General features: G+C 45.7%; 1 protein-coding gene across 4 annotated transcripts in view; it reads left to right on the top strand.

Moving 5' to 3' along the window:
• The first annotated feature begins 2027 nt into the window (after positions 1-2027).
• CDK5RAP1 (CDK5RAP1 mitochondrial tRNA methylthiotransferase) overlaps positions 2028-20975 on the top strand; it is an 84853-nt gene continuing 65905 nt past the window's right edge. For 2 of the 4 annotated variants that reach the window (XM_077251632.1, XM_077251628.1), the window contains exons 1-3: positions 5608-5693; positions 8724-8995; positions 9283-9386. In XM_077251632.1, the coding sequence (XP_077107747.1) occupies positions 5644-5693; positions 8724-8995; positions 9283-9386 (426 nt within the window). In that variant the 5' untranslated portion in view covers positions 5608-5643. Of the gene's footprint in view, positions 2191-4225; positions 4305-5607; positions 5694-8723; positions 8996-9282; positions 9387-20975 lie in introns of those variants that run through there. The other 2 variants (XM_077251629.1, XM_077251630.1) reach the window with 2 other exon arrangements.

Raw genomic sequence — 20975 nt, 5'->3', positions numbered from 1 at the left:
GCCCATCTGATGTCTGTGTGGAGTGTGTGTGAAGTGTCTGAAAAGAGAGACCCCCTTCCTGTGGGTCATGTGGTTATATACGTCCCACAGAGCATGCGTTCTCAGTATATGGTGTTAACTTCTACTCTGAGATAAATATACAGGAATAATACATGTAATGTCAGCAAAAGGCAATGTGCTTAGTACAGAATTGAGAGTAATAAGAATAAGTCAATAACCAATAATTAATATTTAACAATTCCCCCTTTGACAGACATTAAGTGTCTTCGCTGGCGGTGTCGCCATAGTTTTTGCGGCATCGGAGTAGTTTCCCTGCACTGTCTATGTCATTTCTACATTGCTCTGCACTATGTTCTTGTTTTGCAACGGTTTTGCTACGCCTTCAAGGGTGGATTCCGCCTGAAAAGGCATCATGTGCACAGCCCTAGCCATTTACAGAATGCGGGCTTATTGTGAATTGTTGCATTTTTATTTTTCATCTTTTTTATGCTATGCTGTTCAGCCCCTTTCTGACATTGGACAGGATAGTACGTCCAATATCAGTATCCCCCGCTTTGATGCAGGCTCCGGCGGTGAGCCCGCATCAATGCAGGGACATGTCAGCTGTTTTGAACAGTTGACATGTGCCCACAATAGCGACGGGTGGAATCGCTATCCACCCGCCATTAACTAGTTAAATGCCGCTGTCAAACGCTGACAGCGGCATTTAACCGGCGCTTCCGGCCATGGGGCCGGAAAGGAGCGCATCGCCGACCCCCGTCACATGATCGGAGGTCAGCGATGCGTCAGAATGGTAACCATAGAGGTCCTTGAGACCTCTATGGTTACTGATGCCGGCCTGCTGTGAGCGCCACCCTGTGGTCGGTGCTCATAGCAAGCCTGCAATTCAGCTACATAGCAGCGATCTCATGATCGCTGCTATGTAGCAGAGCCGATCCAGTTGTGCCAGCTTCTAGCCTCCCATGGAGGCTACTGAAGAATGGCAAAAGTAAAAAAAAAAGTGAAAAAAATATAAAAGTTTAAATCACCCCCCTTTCACCCCATTCAAAATAAAACAATAAAAAAAAAATCAAACCTACACATATTTAGTATCGCCGTGTTCAGAATCACCCGATCTATCAATAAAAAAAAAGGATTAACCTGATCGCTAAACGGCGTAGCGAGAGAAAAAATTAGAAACGCCAGAATTAAGTTTTTTGGTCGCCATGACATTGCATTAAAATGCAATAACGGGCGATCAAAAGAACGTATCTGCACAAAAGTGGTATCAATAAAGATGTCAGCTTGGAATGCAAAAAATAAGCCCTCGCCCGACCCCAGATCACGAAAAATGGAGACGCTACGGGTATCAGAAAATGGCGCAATTTTTTTTTAAGCAAAGTTTGGAATAATTTTTCACCACTTAGATAAAAGAGAACCTAAACATGTTTGGTGTCTATGAACTCGTAATGACCTGGAGAATCATAATGGCAGGTCAGTTTTAGCATTTAGTGAACCTAGCAAAAAAGCCAAACAAAAAACAAGTGTGGGATTGCACTATTTTTTGCAATTTCACTGCACTTGGAATTTTTTCCCCATTTTCTAGTACACGTCATGGTAAAACCAATGGTGTCGTTCTAAAGTACAACTCGTTTCACAAAAAATAAGCCCTCACATGGCCATATTGACGGAAAAATAAAAAAGTTATGGCTCTGGGAAGGAGGGGAGCAAAAAACGAACACGGAAAAATTGAAAATCCCAAGGTCATGAAGGGGTTAAAAAAGTGAAAAACATTCACATATCACATCACCTGTAGAAATCATCCAAGCAAAAATCGCATTGTAAAACGACCACATTTCGTAGCAGTGTGACCAAAAACACGTGTATGCATAGCTCTATGGATAAATACACTGAGCTGTTTTTGCTTTATGTTACTGCTTCACTCTGTTCCAACTTCCCTCTGTGCAGCTCATAAATTATTATTGAGCATTTCTTTTCCCGCCCACAGCGCGATAAATTGTTAGGCAATGTTAGCTCACACTGCCATCGCGTGTCCGGAGGACTTAATAACACACCGCATGTACTTCGCTCTAGCTCCTCCCCTTCTGTCTGCCACCGGTCATGTGACTGCACGTCATGCTTCCGCTACACGTTCTGTGCTGCTGAGGCGGCATGTCCTCTGTCAGTGACTAGTTGTCGCCGCCCTGCAAGGTACAGTGCAATGGAGGCAGCGCTCCCGTGTAGTGTTCGTGTGGGTCACCGGCATAGCAGTGGTGTGCCGTATTAAAGGCTGCTACGCGTAACTCTAGGCTTAGAGGGGATTTTCATTTGGAGCCCCTTTCCTAGCAGGTTGTGCTTCCAGCAGTTCTTGTGTCCTTGCAGTTGCGGTAACTGTACTGCTTTGTGCACAGCAGCCTGTGTTCTGTGAATGGTCTCTGACATATCACAATAGACGTGGGGGGTGGACAAACTTCTTGGTGGGAGGGACACATTAAATCTGCCCCCAAAAAGTTGTGCTGCAAGAGCCTGTTCACACGGAGCAGCTTTCTCACAAAACCTGAAGGGTTTCCTGATGACAGCGGAAGTTTTCACACACTGCTTATTTTTTCCCTGCAGATTTAAGTCTGCAGCTTGTCATTTCTTTCAGTGGTTTTCTTACAAATCACACTCCTTCTGATGAGCAGGGAAAAATCTGCGCCAAGACCGCATGTAAAATAAGCGTCATAACGCACCTATTTAACTTTCACATTTGCGTTGTGCGCCGCAGCGCACAACGCAAACAAAAACGCAGCAAAACGCATGCACAACGCTGCGTTTTGCGCCGCATGCGTCCTTTTTTTCATTGATTTTGGACACAGCAAAAATGCAACTTGCTGCGTCCTGTGCGCCCGGACGCGTGCGCCGCAGTGACGCATGCGGCGCAAAACGCAAGTGCGACGCATGTCCATGCGCCCCCATGTTAAATATATATATATGCGCCGCAAAAAACCGCATGCGTTTATTCGCGGCAAAAAATGCATTGCTGTCTGTAAAGTTGTAAACGCATGCGTTTTTATAGAAAAACACAAGAAAACACTAACCCTGACAAGCCACCCCCCACCATCAAGGTGATAAAGGGATCCAAACCCTACCCCTAACCCTATATGACAGTCAATACTGTACGAGTTTATATTTTTAGTACTCTGTAGCAATACCGTATATCTTGGGGTGTCCACATTGAACAAAGCTTTTTATTAGAAGAATGTCCTGGTCACCAGGTCAACATAATAGCCAATTCCTATGGATCCCTAGGGTTAGGGGTAGGGTTAGGGTTTGGATGCCTTTATCACCTTGATGGTGGGGGGTGGCTTGTCAGGGTTAGGGGTAGGGTTAGGGTTAGCATTAGGATCCCTAGGGTTACTAGGGATCCTAACCCTAGCTATTTGTTTATAGTGGGTTTTCTAGTTGATTTTGATGATTGGCAGCTGTCACACACTTCTCAGCATGCGTTTAAAAAACGCAAACGCAGGAAAAAACGCATGTAAACGCCGCAAAACGCCGCATTTTTTTTCTGCATGCAAAAACGCATGCGTCTAAAAAACGCGGCGTTTTGCCGCGTTAACATGCGTTTTTTCACCACATGCGTTTTTTTAAAAAACGCTGCAGATCAAAATGCAAGTGTGAAACCAGCCTGAGGCCTCTTTCACATTTCTGTCTTTCCGCTCCAGTCACAATCCGTCGATTTTTTTTTTTTTTTTTTTTTTTGAGAATGCAGGATCCTGCATTTTCTCATAGACTTGTATTAGCGACGGATTGTGACGGATAGCTATCCGTTTCATCCGTCATGCTCTGGATCCTGCGTAAAAAACGTTCAGAGAAACATTTTTTATGCACGACGGAAAATCATTCAGCGACGCATCCTTCGCTGCCCGTCACTGGCTACAATGGAAGCCTATGGGCGCAGGATGCGTCGCTGCCTGTGAAAAGCAGGAATCCAGCAACGGGTCCAGTCTTTTAAAACTGAGCATGCGTGGAATAATTTCCAGTCAGGGAAATTCTCAATCGCTCTCTTTTTCTTTTTACTATTGATGCTGCCTATGCAGCATCAATAGTAACAAGATATAATGTTAAAAATAATAAAATAAAATTAAAAATCGCAATATTTCCACCTACTGATGCTCCCGGCAGCTAGCGTTCCTAGTAATACATTGCGATCTCGCGAGAAGTCGCGCTCTCGCGAGACCACCACATAAAGACTTCCTCACAGGCCACCCGACACGGGCATATCATTAACTCAAAACTGAAAATAAAGATTAAACAACCACAAGACGGATTTCATCAGCCAGGTATTGTAATCAGTATAATGGCGCCGACCTGACACTGTGTGTAGGTTACTGTGCACAATCCTGCTGACAGGTTCCCTTTAACATGGGCACATACCCTAATAATGGAGTATTCTCATTTGAGACATTTATGACATTTGGGGTCCCCTTCACCTCCTATTTATGTTCATATTAAAGCGCAACTCTCCATTGTATTTTGTGAATTGCTGAATCATCTGAGTCTTAAAGGGAATCTGTCAGTAGGATCCACCCTCCTAAGCAGTCTATACGGATTTGTAGGTCGTAGGAAGCTGAATAAAATGATACCTTGATATCTGTGATCTGATGTGTTATTGCGGAGAATTCTACATTTTTCTTTTGTGTAAATGAGCTGTTCAAGGCTACGGGCCGGTCCTAGATCTGCATGAGGATCTGTCTCCAGAGATTATTGTAAACTAGATGGTGGCCCGATTCTAACGCATCGGGTATTCTAGAATATGTACGTCGCGCTGTGAGTGGGGGTTAAATTCTGCGCCAATATCACTGATTGGTCGCGCCCGGTTGGGGGCGCGACCAATCAGCGAAGCGCGGTTGAAATCCCGCACCAACTCGCGGCCGGACTGCGTTTCGCTGATTGGTCGCGGTTGGCCGGGCACGACTAATCCCCGAAGCAGTGTTTAAATCCCGCGGCAATATCGCTGATTGGTCGCGGCTGGCCACGTAGTATATAGTACAGCGATGTAGTATATAACACAGCCCACGTGGTATATTGCACAGTCACGTAGTATATAGCAGCCACGTAGTATATAGCACAGCGACGTAATATATAGAAACCACGTAGTATATAGCACAGCCACGTAGCGGCTACGTCATCTGGGTAATTTCGCAATGCATCTCTGGGAACGGAAGCTGCCGAGAGCATCGGGAGGAGCTGGAAAGCTGCGGAGGCGACGGAAGGTGAGAATAGCATGATTTTTTATTTTTTTACATTATATCTTTTTACTATTGATGCTGCATAGGCAGCATCAATAGTAAAAAGTTGGTCCGGGATGGGGCGACACTGGCACTGACAGGAGGGGAGTAGGGAGGGCGCACTGACTGGATGGGAGGGGCCAATTCGTGGCCGGACTGTGACTGCCGGCCGCAACCAATCAGCGACTCGGGATTTCCGTTATAGACAGACAGACAAACAGACGGAAGTACCCCTTAGACGATTATATATATAGATAAAAGGGGAGTTACTAGTATGAGACATGTAATAACTGACAGTCTGCTCTCCTGATCTACATACACACTGGTAATACTCACTTTCATTTAAAATAGAAATCCCAGGATCCATAGGCATGTTGATGATTTGCAAACCATGAAAAAGGGGAAACAAAATGTTCAAAACGTCGACTTCTTCAATATCAAGTATGAGCGCCATGCACAGAAATACCCGCACTTACACACCTTGGCTGCTATCAATTATTGTTCTGCCATGTTGAAAGCGCTTGGGCAAATCTTCAAGATCTGCTGCTGGTGACACCCATTGGAATTGCTGTCCCAGATCTGCTCGATTGAAGACCCTGCAGGCCATGGTCACACGTTTCTGATATGCAAGCTGTATACTGTAGCATAAGCAACACGCGGCCTGGAGCTATCTTATTGAAAAACTGCTCCTGGGACACTACGGAGAAATGGCTGTACCTCTAGTTCCATATTCAAATTGCTGTAAGGCCTGTGTCACAGTAGCGTATAGCATCGGATGTGATATGCTAACACTCCTCTCCTGCTCCTCTGTGAACGTGAGCCGAGTGTCAGTGCTCTGTGCTCCGATCCTCTCGCATGAGAGCTTCGGACCACAGGTGTGGAAAAAATGGAGAAAGTAATTTCTCCATCTTCTCTCTCAGCGTACATTGGACTGCACTGGGATGACATCTGAGTGCAGTCTGATGTTTCACACGCAGCCATAGACTTAAGCTGCCAATCACAACATTCAGCAATTTATTTATTTTTTTTCTCTCTCATGCTGACTCGGCATGAGAAAACAAATGCTAGTCAGCACTGCTCTATAGTATAATAATGGAGCGAGTGCTAACCATTGAAACATCAGATAGCACTTGACCGTGTTATACGCCGGCTACACGCGAGTGTGAGACGAACCCTAACATCGAACTGTGTACCTGGAATGAAGACTTCAGGGGTCCAACTACAAAATCAGGGTGAAGTTCTTGCATCAAGGCCTCTTCATGGCTCTGCCCATGTGGTCTTCAGACCAATCTCTGGCTGTGATTGCATTCCAGCCTCCCTTGCCATCTCTGTGCACCATGATGGCCTTTTAGAACGGTGCTATGCGGTCAATGAAGAAGCTTTTCTAAAGGAACATCACACCAGTCCTACTCCTGACTGTATTTCTGCTTGTGGCTCTCATACTCAACGCTGAATAAATCGAGATGTTTTTAGCATTTTCTTTACATTTCTATCAATCCTTTGATTTCGACAATTCCACCACTTTTCCTTTTTGGATAATTTCAATGTTGAAGAGTGTACAAAGTGGGGACTGCTACACATGGCTCCAGCAGATGTTGGACACTAGAGATGAGTGAATTTGCTTGGCTCCCTCCTTATTCGGCAAGCTATAGCGGTTCTCGAATAAGCTGCTGCGGGGAGTCAGATATCTGGATCGCTCCGGCTGTTCGACCCTGCAGCTGCATGTGTCGCGGCTGTGTGACAGTGACAGCACATGTAAGGATAACCCAACAAACAGGCTCACTGTCACACAGCCGCGGCGCCGAACAGCAGGAAGCCGGGTTCCTTCTGCAACTTATTCGATAAGCACTATAGCTTGCCGAATAAGGAGGGAGCCGAGCAAATTCGGTCATCTTTACTGGACACCTCGTAGTCACCTTTCCATTTCCACATAAAGGGACTCTGTCACCTGAATTTGGCGGGCCCTGTTTAGCGTCCGATGGGCGGTGTTTTCTGTTCTTTCATGCACCCCTTCCTTTCCCGCTGGCCGCAATATTGTCTTGAATTTGATTAGGTTTCCTCCGTAGTACACGCGTGCGCAAGGCAATCTTGCCTTGCGCATGCGTAGTATGCTTTGCCCAACTGCGGGCAAAGCCGAAAAGCATTAGTGCGCATGCGCCGGCGTACTATGTCCCGGAACACAGCGAATTACTTCCGGGACATAGTGCGCTGGCACATGCGCACTAATGCTTTTCGGCTTTGCCCGCAATTGGGCAAAGCATACTGCGCGTGCGCAAGGCAAGATTGCCTTGCGCAGGCGTGTACTATGGAGGAAATCTAATCAAATTCAAGACAATATTGCGGCCAATGGGAAAGGAAGGGGTGAATGAAAGAAGAGGAAACACCGCCCATCGGACCGTAAACGGGGCCCGCCAAATTCAGGTGACAGAGTCCCTTTAAGCGGCTGCCATCGACTTATTAAACTTGCAAGAAAGGGTGTTGGGGCACTTCCATTTTTCTCAAATAGGGATTCCGGTAAATTACTGGTCACCAAGGCATAAAATTGGAAAGCTTCATACATAGTGACGTCACGTGACTGCATTGGTAAGATGTCTGACAGGACAGTGGAAATGATTTGCAGTCTGTTTCTAGTGATAAACAGCAGTTTATTTTTCTTTTTACAGGAACGTATATAATATACTATTAAATATAATAAAAAAAATAACCCAATTCCAGCTGCTGAGATGGGAAATTGGCAGAATTGAGAAAGATGGGTTTCTAGTAGAGTTGATCAAAAATATTCTCAGGACCCTGATCTAGCGGCCGGATCAGTAGTTTAGCAGCACCCTACTAAGCTCCTGCTGGCATCTTCGGTGCCTCTTATGATTAGTAGGCCCAGCACTTTATCCATGAGTCATGCGACAGTGAGGACATTTTGTCAGGCCTACTAATCTGAAGAGGCATCGGAGATGCAGGAAGGAGCCGGTTTACAGTACTCTGGTGAAGGACTAATGTTGTGGCTAACTTGACCAGAGTCTTGAGAATGTTTTTACTGAACTTTGTTTTCTACTACAGAAATTAATGATATAATGCTTGGATAAGAATGTTCTTACCTAAGGAGGTTACACCACCCAGAACCTCACTGATCCATAGGGCATCTTCACGGTATTTCTCTGAATCTGGCCAATCTCTCTCCATGGAGGAAGATGCATGCAGCTCCATTCATTAATTTGTCTATTGCTGTCAGTAACGGCAGATTATTATATTTAAAGCCTGTTGAAAGGATGTTACAGATGTCTGATCAGTGGGAGTTAGATCTTTGTGACCCCAGATAATGCAGAGAAATTGTGGACCCTGATTTTTAGCATGAAAACTCATTCTAATGATTGTGAGCTGCAGCACTGTGAATGTCTCTTACCTCAGGTCAATAATGTGAGGTTTTCCTGTCCAGTAGATGCATATTTTTTTAAATATTTTTTTTTTCTATTAAAGGTTCAAATCTTCACTCTCCATGGAGCCTGTAAAGTTATCTCGCCTCTTATATCGGGTCAACGTTTGGTTTCGCTGTCGCAGTGTCAGTCACAGCACCTCCCACATTCAGCGAGCCACAGCGAGGAAGGATGAGTTCAGATCCAGGATGGCTGCAGGGCCGCAGCTCAAAGACTTTGTTAACCCCAACCCAGCAAGTTCTGTCCCTTCTAGAGAAGATGATGATGATGTTCCTCATTATATCACAGAGAACCCTTCGCCGACCTATAATAAAGGTTTGGATTGTGATTTCCCTCAACGTCACCTCTTTGCTGCCACAGTCTTCATTGTAGTCATGAGATAAGAAATCTGGGGCATATTGCATGACTTTTCTAAGACTAGATGTCGCACAAAGTCTCTGTGTCCCTAGTCTTGTGTGGAATATCCTCTACAGTATACCTAATTGGCTTCAGCGGTGAACATTGGCAGTAATTTCTTGTCACCTGAAACACTTCAGATCCTGATAAGTGTAATATATACATAGTGTGAGTAATTCCCTTCAAACCTTATTTTTATTTTGCAGTTTACTTTGAGACATATGGATGTCAGATGAATGTAAATGACACAGAAATTGCTTGGTCTATATTACAGAAGAATGGATATGTCAGAATGAATTCAGCTACAGAGGTAACGCAACCATGAAATTAGTCCTTTTTCTTTTCTTTTTCTTTTTTCTGCATTGACATGTTTAGCTCTTGCGTCAGTATTTTGCTGTAATTTTTAAAATAAATCACAGCAAAAAGCTGAGGAAAAACCCACAATATGTAATCACGTCCTTAAAGGGAATCTGTCACCTCAGAAAATACTCTTAATTTGAAGTTAAAGGAAACCTGTCACCCCCAAAATCGAAGGTGAGCTAAGGCCACCAGCATCAGGGGCTTATCTACAGCATTCTGGAATGCTGTAGATAAGCCCCTGATGTAACCTGAAAGATGAGAAAAAGAGATTAGATTATACTCACCCAGGGGCGGTCCTGGTCCGGTTCTGGTCCGATGGGCGTCGTGGTCCGGTCCGGGGCCTCCCATCTTCATCAGATGACGTCCTCCTCTTGTCTTCACGCTGCGGCTCCGGTGCAGGCGTACTTTGTGTGCCCTGTTGAGGGCAGAGCAAAGTACCGCAGTGTGCAGGCGCCAGGAAAGGTCAGAGAGGCCCGGCACCTGCGCACTGCAGTACTTTGCTCTGCCCTCAACAGGGCAAATCAGTACGCCTGCACAGCGTGAATACAAGAAGAGGATGTCATCGTAAAAAGATGGGAGGCCCCGGACCAGACCGCGACACCCATCGGACCAGAACCGGTCCGGGACCGCCCCTGGGTGAGTATAATCTAACCTCTTTTTCTCATCTTTCAGGATACATCGGGGGCTTATCTGCAGCATTACAGAATGCTGTTGATAAGCCCCTGATGCTGGTGGGCTTAGCTCACCTTCGATTTTGGGGGGCGACAGGTTCCCTTTAAATAGAGTTACAATGTTGCCCGACCACCTTACTAAAAGTAAGTGTACTGGCAGAAAATGAATTTATTTCTCCCGGGAGCCACCAGTTTTCTGTCATGGGGACGTGCACAGAGCGGCCACGGCTCACTATACTATCATCCCCGATGCTTTGACAGCTTGCTGTGCACAGATGCGCTGCAGAGCCGTCTGTCAATCATAGTGCCAGGGCGTACATACAGCCATCGCTTACTGTGAATGGTGATTGTAGCTGCTCTGTGCATGCCCTCATGACTGGCTCCCTGGAAGAAATTGTAATTTTCCAAGTTGATATGTTCGCTTTAAACTGATTTACTGTATACTTTGAGATTGTAATATTTGTTAGCTGATTTGATGCTTGGCTTATTTCTCCATACAAGGCGCATTATATATATCATATAAGATGTGCATTTGTGTGATCATCAGATTACCTAGACTGCTCCATTTCAGCTTCTCTCCGCTGGGCTACAATTGTGTATAGGGCCAGATATTCCTAGGGGGTCTGTCAATCTTGGTGACCACGGACTACAAGGAACACATTTCCTCAAGCTCGGCACAGAACATAATGTTAAAGGGGCTATCCAAGTTTTTACAATTAATTGCCTATTGTTAAAACAAGGCATAAATATTACATTTGGTTGTGGTCTGACTCCCAGCTACCCATAGTTCAGCTGATTGAAGGAGCCATGGTACGTGGTGAGTAGGGTTGAGCGACTTTCATTTTTTTAAGATCGAGTCGGGTTTTGTGAAACCCGACTTTGTCCAGAGTCGAGTCGAGTGCAGTCGGCCGATTATCGCTAAAAGTCGGGGATCGACCGAAACACGAAACCCAATGCAAGTCAATGGGGAAGCATAGTCGGCAGTGAGTGGAGGCCAGGAAAACACCTACAGTGCCCTTTTTAATGCCAAAAACATCCATTCTTGTTTCTGAAGCTTGTCAATCTTAATTAACTTTATAATAATAGTTGGGCATAGGAAATTGGGGGTCATTTGGCAAAAGTTGTGGGGGGAGTAGGGCTGGCTCAAGTTTTTCGTGGGCCCAGGAAATGCAGACTACGTCACGGCGGTGTTGCAGGGAGAGGTAAGTATTTCAACGTTGCAAGTGCTGTGATCCTGAGCAAGCAGGGGGGGCCCACTCGTTCGCATTGGCACTGGCACAGGGCCCCTCAAAGTACGGCGGTGTGTTTGCATGGCGGGGGCGCCTCCCACCAGCAGCGACACTTTTGCGTACTCTGAGGGGCCCTGTGCCAGTGACGTCGCCAACGAGTATGCCCCCCCACCTGATGAAGGAACCTGCACTTTCATCTGCACCTTCCTCTTTGTCCCTGTGTAAGGTGGTATAACATGCGGGAAGGGGAACCTTACTTTCAGCAGGGTCAGATTCTGGCTATGTAGAGTACAAGGGGAATGTAGTGGTCTAGGTCAATGTACCAGCAGACTCATCTAGCAGTGGCTGGGCAATGGGCAGGATGAGGAGGAAACAGATATAGGGCCAAAGAATAAAGTAGGCTAAATGCAGTTCAAAATTGGTAACAGGACTAAACAGGCGGCATTGCTTTGTTCAGTGGAGTAGCAAACCCAAGAGCAGCAGACACTGTTTCAAGGGCCTAACCACACTAGTAGGCCAAATGCAGTTTAATATCTGATAGTATAGGCCGAAAGCCAGAATGTGGAAGCTCAGCTTTGTTCAGTTGAGGACAACACCAGGCAGGGGCAGACACCTTTAGTAGGCCGGAACAGCCAATTTTTTAAAAAAACAGCAGTTAATAAGAGGCAGAAGGTAGAAGCTCAGCTTTATTCAGTTGAGGACAACACCAGGCAGGGGCAGACACCTTTAGTAGGCCGGAACAGCCAATTTCATTTTTAAAAATCCTAATTTGGAACAGATGGTTGAAGCACAGCTTTATTCAGTTGAGGACAACACCAGGCAGGGGCAGACACCTTTAGTAGTCCGGAACAGCCAATTTCATTTTTAACAATCGTAATTTGGAACAGAAGGTTGAAGCACAGCTTTATTCAGTTGAGGACAACACCAGGCAGGGGCAGACACCTTTAGTAGTCCGGAACAGCCAATTTCATTTTTAAAAATCGTAATTTGGAACAGAAGGTTGAAGCACAGCTTTATTCAGTTGAGGACAACACCAGGCAGGGGCAGACACCTTTAGTAGGCCGGAACAGCCAATTTCATTTTTAACAATCGTAATTTGGAACAGAAGGTTGAAGCACAGCTTTATTCAGTTGAGGACAACACCAGGCAGGGGCAGACACCTTTAGTAGGCCGGAACAGCCAATTTCATTTTTAACAATCGTAATTTGGAACAGAAGGTTGAAGCACAGCTTTATTCAGTTGAGGACAACACCAGGCAGGGGCAGACACCTTTAGTAGTCCGGAACAGCCAATTTCATTTTTAAAAATCGTAATTTGGAACAGAAGGTTGAAGCACAGCTTTATTCAGTTGAGGACAACACCAGGCAGGGGCAGACACCTTTAGTAGTCCGGAACAGCCAATTTCATTTTTAAAAATCGTAATTTGGAACAGAAGGTTGAAGCTCAGCTTTATTCAGTTGAGGACAACACTGTTGTGAAATTGGATTTTGGGCTCCCCCGGTGGCCACTGGTGGAATTGAACTGGTGTGCATCATCCTCTCTGTTCACCTGTTTCCATCAGGATGTGGGAGTCGCTATTTAGCCTTGCTCCTCTGTCACTTCCATGCCGGTCAACATTGTAATCAGAAGCCTTTCTGTGCATGTTCCTGCTGCTAGACAACTCCCAGCTAAGTTGGACTTTAGTCCTTGTTTGTTTTTGCATTTTGTTCCAGTTCACAGCTGTAGTTTCGTTTCTGTGTCTGGAAAGCTCTTGTGATCTGAAATTGCCACTCTGATGTTATGAGTTAATACTAGAGTCTTAAAGTAATTTCAGGATGGTGTTTTGATAGGGTTTTCAGCTGACCATGAAAGTGCCCTTTCTTTCTTCCTGCTATCTAGTAAGCGGACCTCAATTTTGCTAAACCTATTTTCATACTACGTTTGTCATTTCATCTAAAATCACCGCCAATATTTGTGGGGGCCTCTGTCTGCCTTTCGGGGAAATTTCTCTAGAGGTGAGCCAGGACTATATTTTCCTCTGCCAGGATTAGTTAGTCCTCCGGCCGGCGCTGGGCGTCTAGGGATAAAACGCAGGCTACGCTACCCGGCTACTGTTAGTTGTGCGGCAGGTTTAGTTCATGGTCAGTTTAGTTTCCATCCTTCCAAGAGCTAGTTCTTATGTTTGCTGGGCTATGTTCTCTTGCCATTGAGAACCATAACAGTTTGACCGGCCACAAAGGGTTAAATTAATTGACAGAGAAAGGAGAGAAAAGAGAAGTCTGCTGAAGATTTTTTTTTTTTTTTTTTCCCTTCAGTTCTGAGTGTGCTTGTAATTGAATCTCTTGCAAGTCTGCCTATATTGCAGCCTTTCTCTCTCTCTCTCCTTCTAATCCTGGAATGGCTCTGTGTTCACCTGTTTAAAATGGATATTCAGAGTTTAGCTGCAGGTTTGAATAATCTCACCACGAAAGTTCAAAATTTACAAGATTTTGTTGTTCATGTTCCTATATCTGAACCTGGAATTCCTTTGCCTGAATTTTTCTCGGGGAATAGATCTTGGTTTCAAAATTTCAAAAATAATTGCAAGTTGTTTTTGTCCCTGAAATCTCGCTCTGCTGGAGATCCTGCTCAGCAGGTCAGGATTGTGATTTCCTTGCTCCGGGGCGACCCTCAGGATTGGGCTTTTGCATTGGCTCCAGGGGATCCTGCGTTGCTCAATGTGGATGCGTTTTTTCTGGCCTTGGGGTTGCTTTATGAGGAACCTCAGTTAGAACTTCAGGCGGAAAAGGCCTTGATGTCCCTATCTCAGGGGCAAGACGAAGCTGAAATATACTGCCAGAAATTCCGTAAATGGGCTGTGCTTACTCAGTGGAATGAGTGCGCCCTGGCGGCGAATTTCAGAGAGGGTCTCTCTGATGCCATTAAGGATGTTATGGTGGGGTTCCCTGTGCCTGCGGGTCTGAATGAGTCCATGACAATGGCTATCCAGATCGATAGGCGTCTGCGGGAGCGCAAACCTGTGCACCATTTGGCGGTGTCTACTGAGAAGACGCCAGAGAATATGCAATGTGATAGAATTCTGTCCAGAAGTGAACGGCAGAATTTTAGACGAAAAAATGGGTTGTGCTTCTATTGCGGTGATTCAACTCATGTTATATCAGCATGCTCTAAGCGTACTAAGAAGCTTGATAAGTCTGTTTCAATTGGCACTTTACAGTCTAAGTTTATTCTATCTGTGACCCTGATTTGTTCTTTATCATCTATTACCGCGGATGCCTATGTCGACTCTGGCGCGCTTTGAGTCTTATGGATTGGTCCTTTGCCAAACGCTGTGGGTATGATTTGGAGCCTCTTGAAACTCCTATACCCCTGAAGGGGATTGACTCCACCCCATTGGCTAGCAATAAACCACAATACTGGACACAAGTAACTATGCGGATTAATCCGGATCACCAGGAGATTATTCGCTTTCTTGTGCTGTATAACCTACATGATGTGTTGGTGCTTGGATTGCCATGGCTGCAATCTCATAACCCAGTCCTTGACTGGAAAGCTATGTCTGTGTTAAGCTGGGGATGTAAGGGGACGCATGGGGACGTACCTGTGGTTTCCATTTCATCATCTATTCCCTCTGAGATTCCTGAATTCTTGACTGAATATCGTGACGTTTTTGAAGAACCTAAGCTTGGTTCATTACCTCCGCACCGGGAGTGCGATTGTGCCATAGATTTGATTCCGGGTAGTAAATACCCTAAGGGTTGTTTATTTAATCTGTCTGTGCCTGAACATGCTGCTATGCGAGAATATATAAAGGAGTCCTTGGAAAAGGGACATATTCGTCCTTCGTCATCTCCCTTAGGAGCCGGTTTTTTCTTTGTGGCTAAGAAAGATGGCTCTTTGAGGCCGTGCATTGATTATCGGCTTTTGAATAAAATCACGGTTAAATATCAATATCCGTTGCCACTGCTGACTGATTTGTTTGCTCGCATAAAGGGGGCCAAGTGGTTCTCTAAGATAGATCTCCGTGGGGCGTATAATTTGGTGCGAATTAAGCAGGGGGATGAGTGGAAAACGGCATTTAATACGCCCGAGGGCCACTTTGAGTATTTGGTGATGCCTTTTGGTCTTTCAAATGCCCCTTCAGTCTTTCAGTCCTTTATGCATGACATTTTCCGTGATTATTTGGATAAATTTATGATTGTGTATCTGGATGATATTTTGATTTTTTCGGATGACTGGGACTCTCATGTCCAGCAGGTCAGGAGGGTTTTTCAGGTTTTGCGGTCTAATTCCTTGTGTGTGAAGGGTTCTAAGTGCGTTTTTGAGGTTCAAAAGATTTCCTTTTTGGGATATATTTTTTCCCCCTCTTCCATCGAGATGGATCCTGTCAAGGTTCAGGCTATTTGTGATTGGACGCAACCCTCTTCTCTTAAGAGTCTTCAGAAATTTTTGGGCTTTGCTAACTTTTATCGTCGATTTATTGCTGGTTTTTCTGATGTTGTTAAACCATTGACTGATTTGACTAAGAAGGGTGCTGAGGTTGCTGATTGGTCCCCTGCTGCTGTGGAGGCCTTTCGGGAGCTTAAGCGCCGCTTTTCTTCCGCCCCTGTGTTGCGTCAGCCTGATGTTGCTCTTCCTTTTCAGGTTGAGGTCGACGCTTCTGAAATCGGAGCTGGGGCGGTTTTGTCGCAGAGAAGTTCCGATTGCTCCGTGATGAGACCTTGTGCTTTTTTCTCGCGTAAATTTTCGCCCGCCGAGCGGAATTATGATGTTGGGAATCGGGAGCTTTTGGCCATGAAGTGGGCTTTTGAGGAGTGGCGTCATTGGCTTGAGGGGGCTAGACATCAGGTGGTGGTATTGACTGACCACAAAAATCTAATTTATCTTGAGTCCGCCAGACGCCTGAATCCTAGACAGGCGCGCTGGTCGTTGTTTTTCTCTCGGTTTAATTTTGTGGTGTCCTACCTGCCGGGTTCTAAGAATGTTAAGGCGGATGCCCTTTCTAGGAGTTTTGAGCCTGACTCCCCTGGTAATTCTGAACCTACAGGTATCCTTAAGGATGGAGTGATATTGTCTGCCGTTTCTCCAGACCTGCGGCGGGCCTTGCAGGAGTTTCAGGCGGATAGACCTGATCGTTGCCCACCTGGTAGACTGTTTGTTCCTGATGATTGGACCAGTAAAGTCATTTCTGAGGTTCATTCTTCTGCGTTGGCAGGTCATCCTGGAATCTTTGGTACCAGGGATTTGGTGGCAAGGTCCTTCTGGTGGCCTTCCCTGTCTCGAGATGTGCGAGGCTTCGTGCAGTCTTGTGACGTTTGTGCTCGGGCCAAGCCTTGTTGTTCTCGGGCTAGTGGATTGTTGTTGCCCTTGCCTATCCCGAAGAGGCCCTGGACGCACATCTCGATGGATTTTATTTCGGATCTTCCTGTTTCTCAGAAGATGTCTGTCATCTGGGTGGTGTGTGATCGTTTCTCTAAGATGGTCCATTTGGTTCCCCTGCCTAAGTTGCCTTCTTCTTCCGAGTTGGTTCCTCTGTTTTTTCAAGATGTGGTCCGTTTGCATGGTATTCCGGAGAATATCGTTTCTGACAGAGGTACCCAATTCGTGTCTAGATTTTGGCGAGCGTTCTGTGCTAGGATGGGCATAGATTTGTCTTTCTCGTCTGCTTTCCATCCTCAGACTAATGGCCAGACCGAGCGGACGAATCAGACCTTGGAGACATATTTGAGGTGTTTTGTGTCTGCGGATCAGGATGATTGGGTTGCTTTTTTGCCTTTAGCAGAGTTTGCCCTCAATAATCGGGCCAGCTCTGCCACCTTGGTGTCTCCCTTTTTTTGTAATTCGGGGTTTCATCCTCGATTTTCTTCTGGTCAGGTGGAATCTTCGGATTGTCCTGGAGTGGATGCTGTGGTGGAGAGGTTGCATCAGATTTGGGGGCAGGTAGTGGACAATTTGAAGTTGTCCCAGGAGAAGACTCAGCTTTTTGCCAACCGCCGGCGTCGGGTTGGTCCTCGGCTTTGTGTTGGGGACTTGGTGTGGTTGTCTTCTCGTTTTGTCCCTATGAGGGTTTCTTCTCCCAAGTTTAAGCCTCGGTTCATCGGCCCGTACAAGATATTGGAGATTCTTAACCCTGTGTCCTTCCGTTTGGACCTCCCTGCATCTTTTTCTATTCATAATGTTTTTCATCGGTCATTATTGCGCAGGTATGAGGTACCGGTTGTGCCTTCCGTTGAGCCTCCTGCTCCGGTGTTGGTTGAGGGCGAGTTGGAGTACGTTGTGGAAAAAATCTTGGACTCCCGTGTTTCCAGACGGAAACTCCAGTATCTGGTCAAATGGAAGGGATACGGTCAGGAGGATAATTCTTGGGTGACTGCCTCTGATGTTCATGCCTCCGATTTGGTCCGTGCCTTTCATAGGGCTCATCCTGATCGCCCTGGTGGTTCTGGTGAGGGTTCGGTGCCCCCTCCTTGAGGGGGGGGTACTGTTGTGAAATTGGATTTTGGGCTCCCCCGGTGGCCACTGGTGGAATTGAACTGGTGTGCATCATCCTCTCTGTTCACCTGTTTCCATCAGGATGTGGGAGTCGCTATTTAGCCTTGCTCCTCTGTCACTTCCATGCCGGTCAACATTGTAATCAGAAGCCTTTCTGTGCATGTTCCTGCTGCTAGACAACTCCCAGCTAAGTTGGACTTTAGTCCTTGTTTGTTTTTGCATTTTGTTCCAGTTCACAGCTGTAGTTTCGTTTCTGTGTCTGGAAAGCTCTTGTGATCTGAAATTGCCACTCTGATGTTATGAGTTAATACTAGAGTCTTAAAGTAATTTCAGGATGGTGTTTTGATAGGGTTTTCAGCTGACCATGAAAGTGCCCTTTCTTTCTTCCTGCTATCTAGTAAGCGGACCTCAATTTTGCTAAACCTATTTTCATACTACGTTTGTCATTTCATCTAAAATCACCGCCAATATTTGTGGGGGCCTCTGTCTGCCTTTCGGGGAAATTTCTCTAGAGGTGAGCCAGGACTATATTTTTCTCTGCCAGGATTAGTTAGTCCTCCGGCCGGCGCTGGGCGTCTAGGGATAAAACGCAGGCTACGCTACCCGGCTACTGTTAGTTGTGCGGCAGGTTTAGTTCATGGTCAGTTTAGTTTCCATCCTTCCAAGAGCTAGTTCTTATGTTTGCTGGGCTATGTTCTCTTGCCATTGAGAACCATAACACAACACCAGGCAGGGGCAGACACCTTTAGTAGGCCGGAACAGCCAATTTCATTTTTAACAATCGTAATTTGGAACAGAAGGTTGAAGCACAGCTTTATTCAGTTGAGGACAACACCAGGCAGGGGCAGACACCTTTAGTAGGCCGGAACAGCCAATTTTTTTAAAAAACAGCAGTTAATAAGAGGCAGAAGGTAGAAGCTCAGCTTTATTCAGTTAAGGACAACACCAGGCAGGGGCAGACACCTTTAGTAGGCCGGAACAGCCAATTTTTTAAAAAAACAGCAGTTAATAAGAGGCCGAAGGTAGAAGCTCAGCTTTATTCAGTTGCAGCTTCTTGGCAATAATATAAAGAAGACGCGACAGGACAACACTCGGTGGATGCCATATCTGTGCTTTCAATGGAAAAAAACCTTTCAGTTAACTACTTGCAGGAGAAAGTTTTTGTAGCTGGTGGCCAATTTTTTTTAAAAAAAGCAGTTAATAAGAGGCCGAAGGTAGAAGCTCAGCTTTATTCAGTTGCAGCTTCTTGGCAATAATATAAAGAAGACGCGACAGGACAACACTCGGTGGATGCCATATCTGTGTTTTCAATGGAAAAAAACCTTTCAGTTAACTACTTGCAGGAGAAAGTTTTTGTAGCTGGTGGCCTATTTTTTTAAAAAAAAGCAGTTAATAAGAGGCAGAAGGTAGAAGCTCAGCTTTATTCAGTTGCAGCTTCTTGGCAATAATATAAAGAAGACGCGACAGGACAACACTCGGTGGATGCCATATCTGTGTTTTCAATGGAAAAAAACCTTTCAGTTAACTACTTGCAGGAGAAAGTTTTTGTAGCTGGTGGCCAATTTTTGTACTGTACCATTTTTTTGTTGTATGTGTTTTTGTTTTTAATGTTAAAATGTCTGCATTTGATATCTCTCCAGTATTTTCTTTTTTATAAGCAAAATACTGCAGTTTTACATCGGTTACATGGATACACAGGCAGCTTGGTGGTCAGTGGAGGAGTATTTAAAGTAGGGACCGCAGACAGGCTATTAAAGGCCTAAAATAACAAACAATAGGCTCATGGCAGTTTTACATCGGTTACATGGATACACGGGCAGGCAGCTTGGTGGTCAGTGGAGGAGTATTTAAAGTAGGGACCGCAGACAGGCTATTAAAGGCCTAAAATAACAAACAATAGGCTCATGGCAGTTTTACATCGGTTACATGGATACACGGGCAGGCAGCTTGGTGGTCAGTGGAGGAGTATTTAAAGTAGGGACCGCAGACAGGCTATCAAAGGCCTAAAATAACAAACAATAGGCTCATGGCAGTTTTACATCGGTTACATGGATACACAGGCAGCTTGGTGGTTAGTGGAGGAGTATTTAAAGTAGGGACCGCAGACAGGCTATCAAAGGCCTAAAATAACAAACAATAGGCTCATGGCAGTTTTACATCGGTTACATGGATACTCGGGCAGGCAGCTTGGTGGTCAGTGGAGGAGTATTTAAAGTAGGGACCGCAGACAGGCTATCAAAGGCCTAAAATAACAAACAATAGGCTCATGGCAGTTTTACATCGGTTACATGGATACACAGGCAGCTTGGTGGTCAGTGGAGGAGTATTTAAAGTAGAGACCGCAGACAGGCTATCAAAGGCCTAAAATAACAAACAATAGGCTCATGGCAGTTTTACATCGGTTACATGGATACACAGGCAGCTTGGTGGTCAGTGGAGGAGTATTTAAAGTAGGGACCGCAGACGGCTATCAAAGGCCTAAAATAACAAACAATAGGCTCATGGCAGTTTTACATCGGTTACATGGATACACGGGCAGCTTGGTGGTCAGTGGAGGAGTATTTAAAGTAGGGACCGCAGACAGGCTATCAAAGGCCTAAAATAACAAACAATAGGCTCATGGCAGTTTTACATCGGTTACATGGATACACAGGCAGCTTGGTGGTCAGTGGAGGAGTATTTAAAGTAGGGACCGCAGACAGGCTATCAAAGGCCTAAAATAACAAACAATAGGCTCATGGCAGTTTTACATCGGTTATGGAGCGCCCCCACACCGCCGCAGGGCCGAGGGGTACCCGGAGCCGGACCTCTGCGATCTCAGTCCTGGGGTTGTCACGGTGGCTAGACCCGGTCCGTGGCCCTGTCTGTCAGTGGGGGACGTCCGTTGCAAATAGGTACTGTTAACGGTGGTATAGCGGTGCAGTTGTGGGGTGCAGGTCGCGGTAAATAACGAGGACACCAGGTTGCAGTCTCTTTACCTCTTTACTGAAGATGTGGGAGACCTCAGTCCAGAGCGCTGTTAACTGGGTTTTCAGAGACCGGCCGGTCCAACGACACATCAGGAGCTCTCTTTACAGGTGGGAATCAGTATCTACCTTCTAGCGCTGTGTGTTGTAGTTCTTCCCTGCTGAGCTCCCGGGATAGTCCTCACAACTGTTTCTTTCTGTC

The sequence above is a fragment of the Ranitomeya variabilis genome, chromosome 4 (genome assembly GCF_051348905.1).
Source record: "Ranitomeya variabilis isolate aRanVar5 chromosome 4, aRanVar5.hap1, whole genome shotgun sequence".
Classification (NCBI taxonomy): Eukaryota; Metazoa; Chordata; class Amphibia; order Anura; family Dendrobatidae; genus Ranitomeya; species Ranitomeya variabilis.
This window is presented reverse-complemented; position numbering and strand designations above follow the sequence as displayed.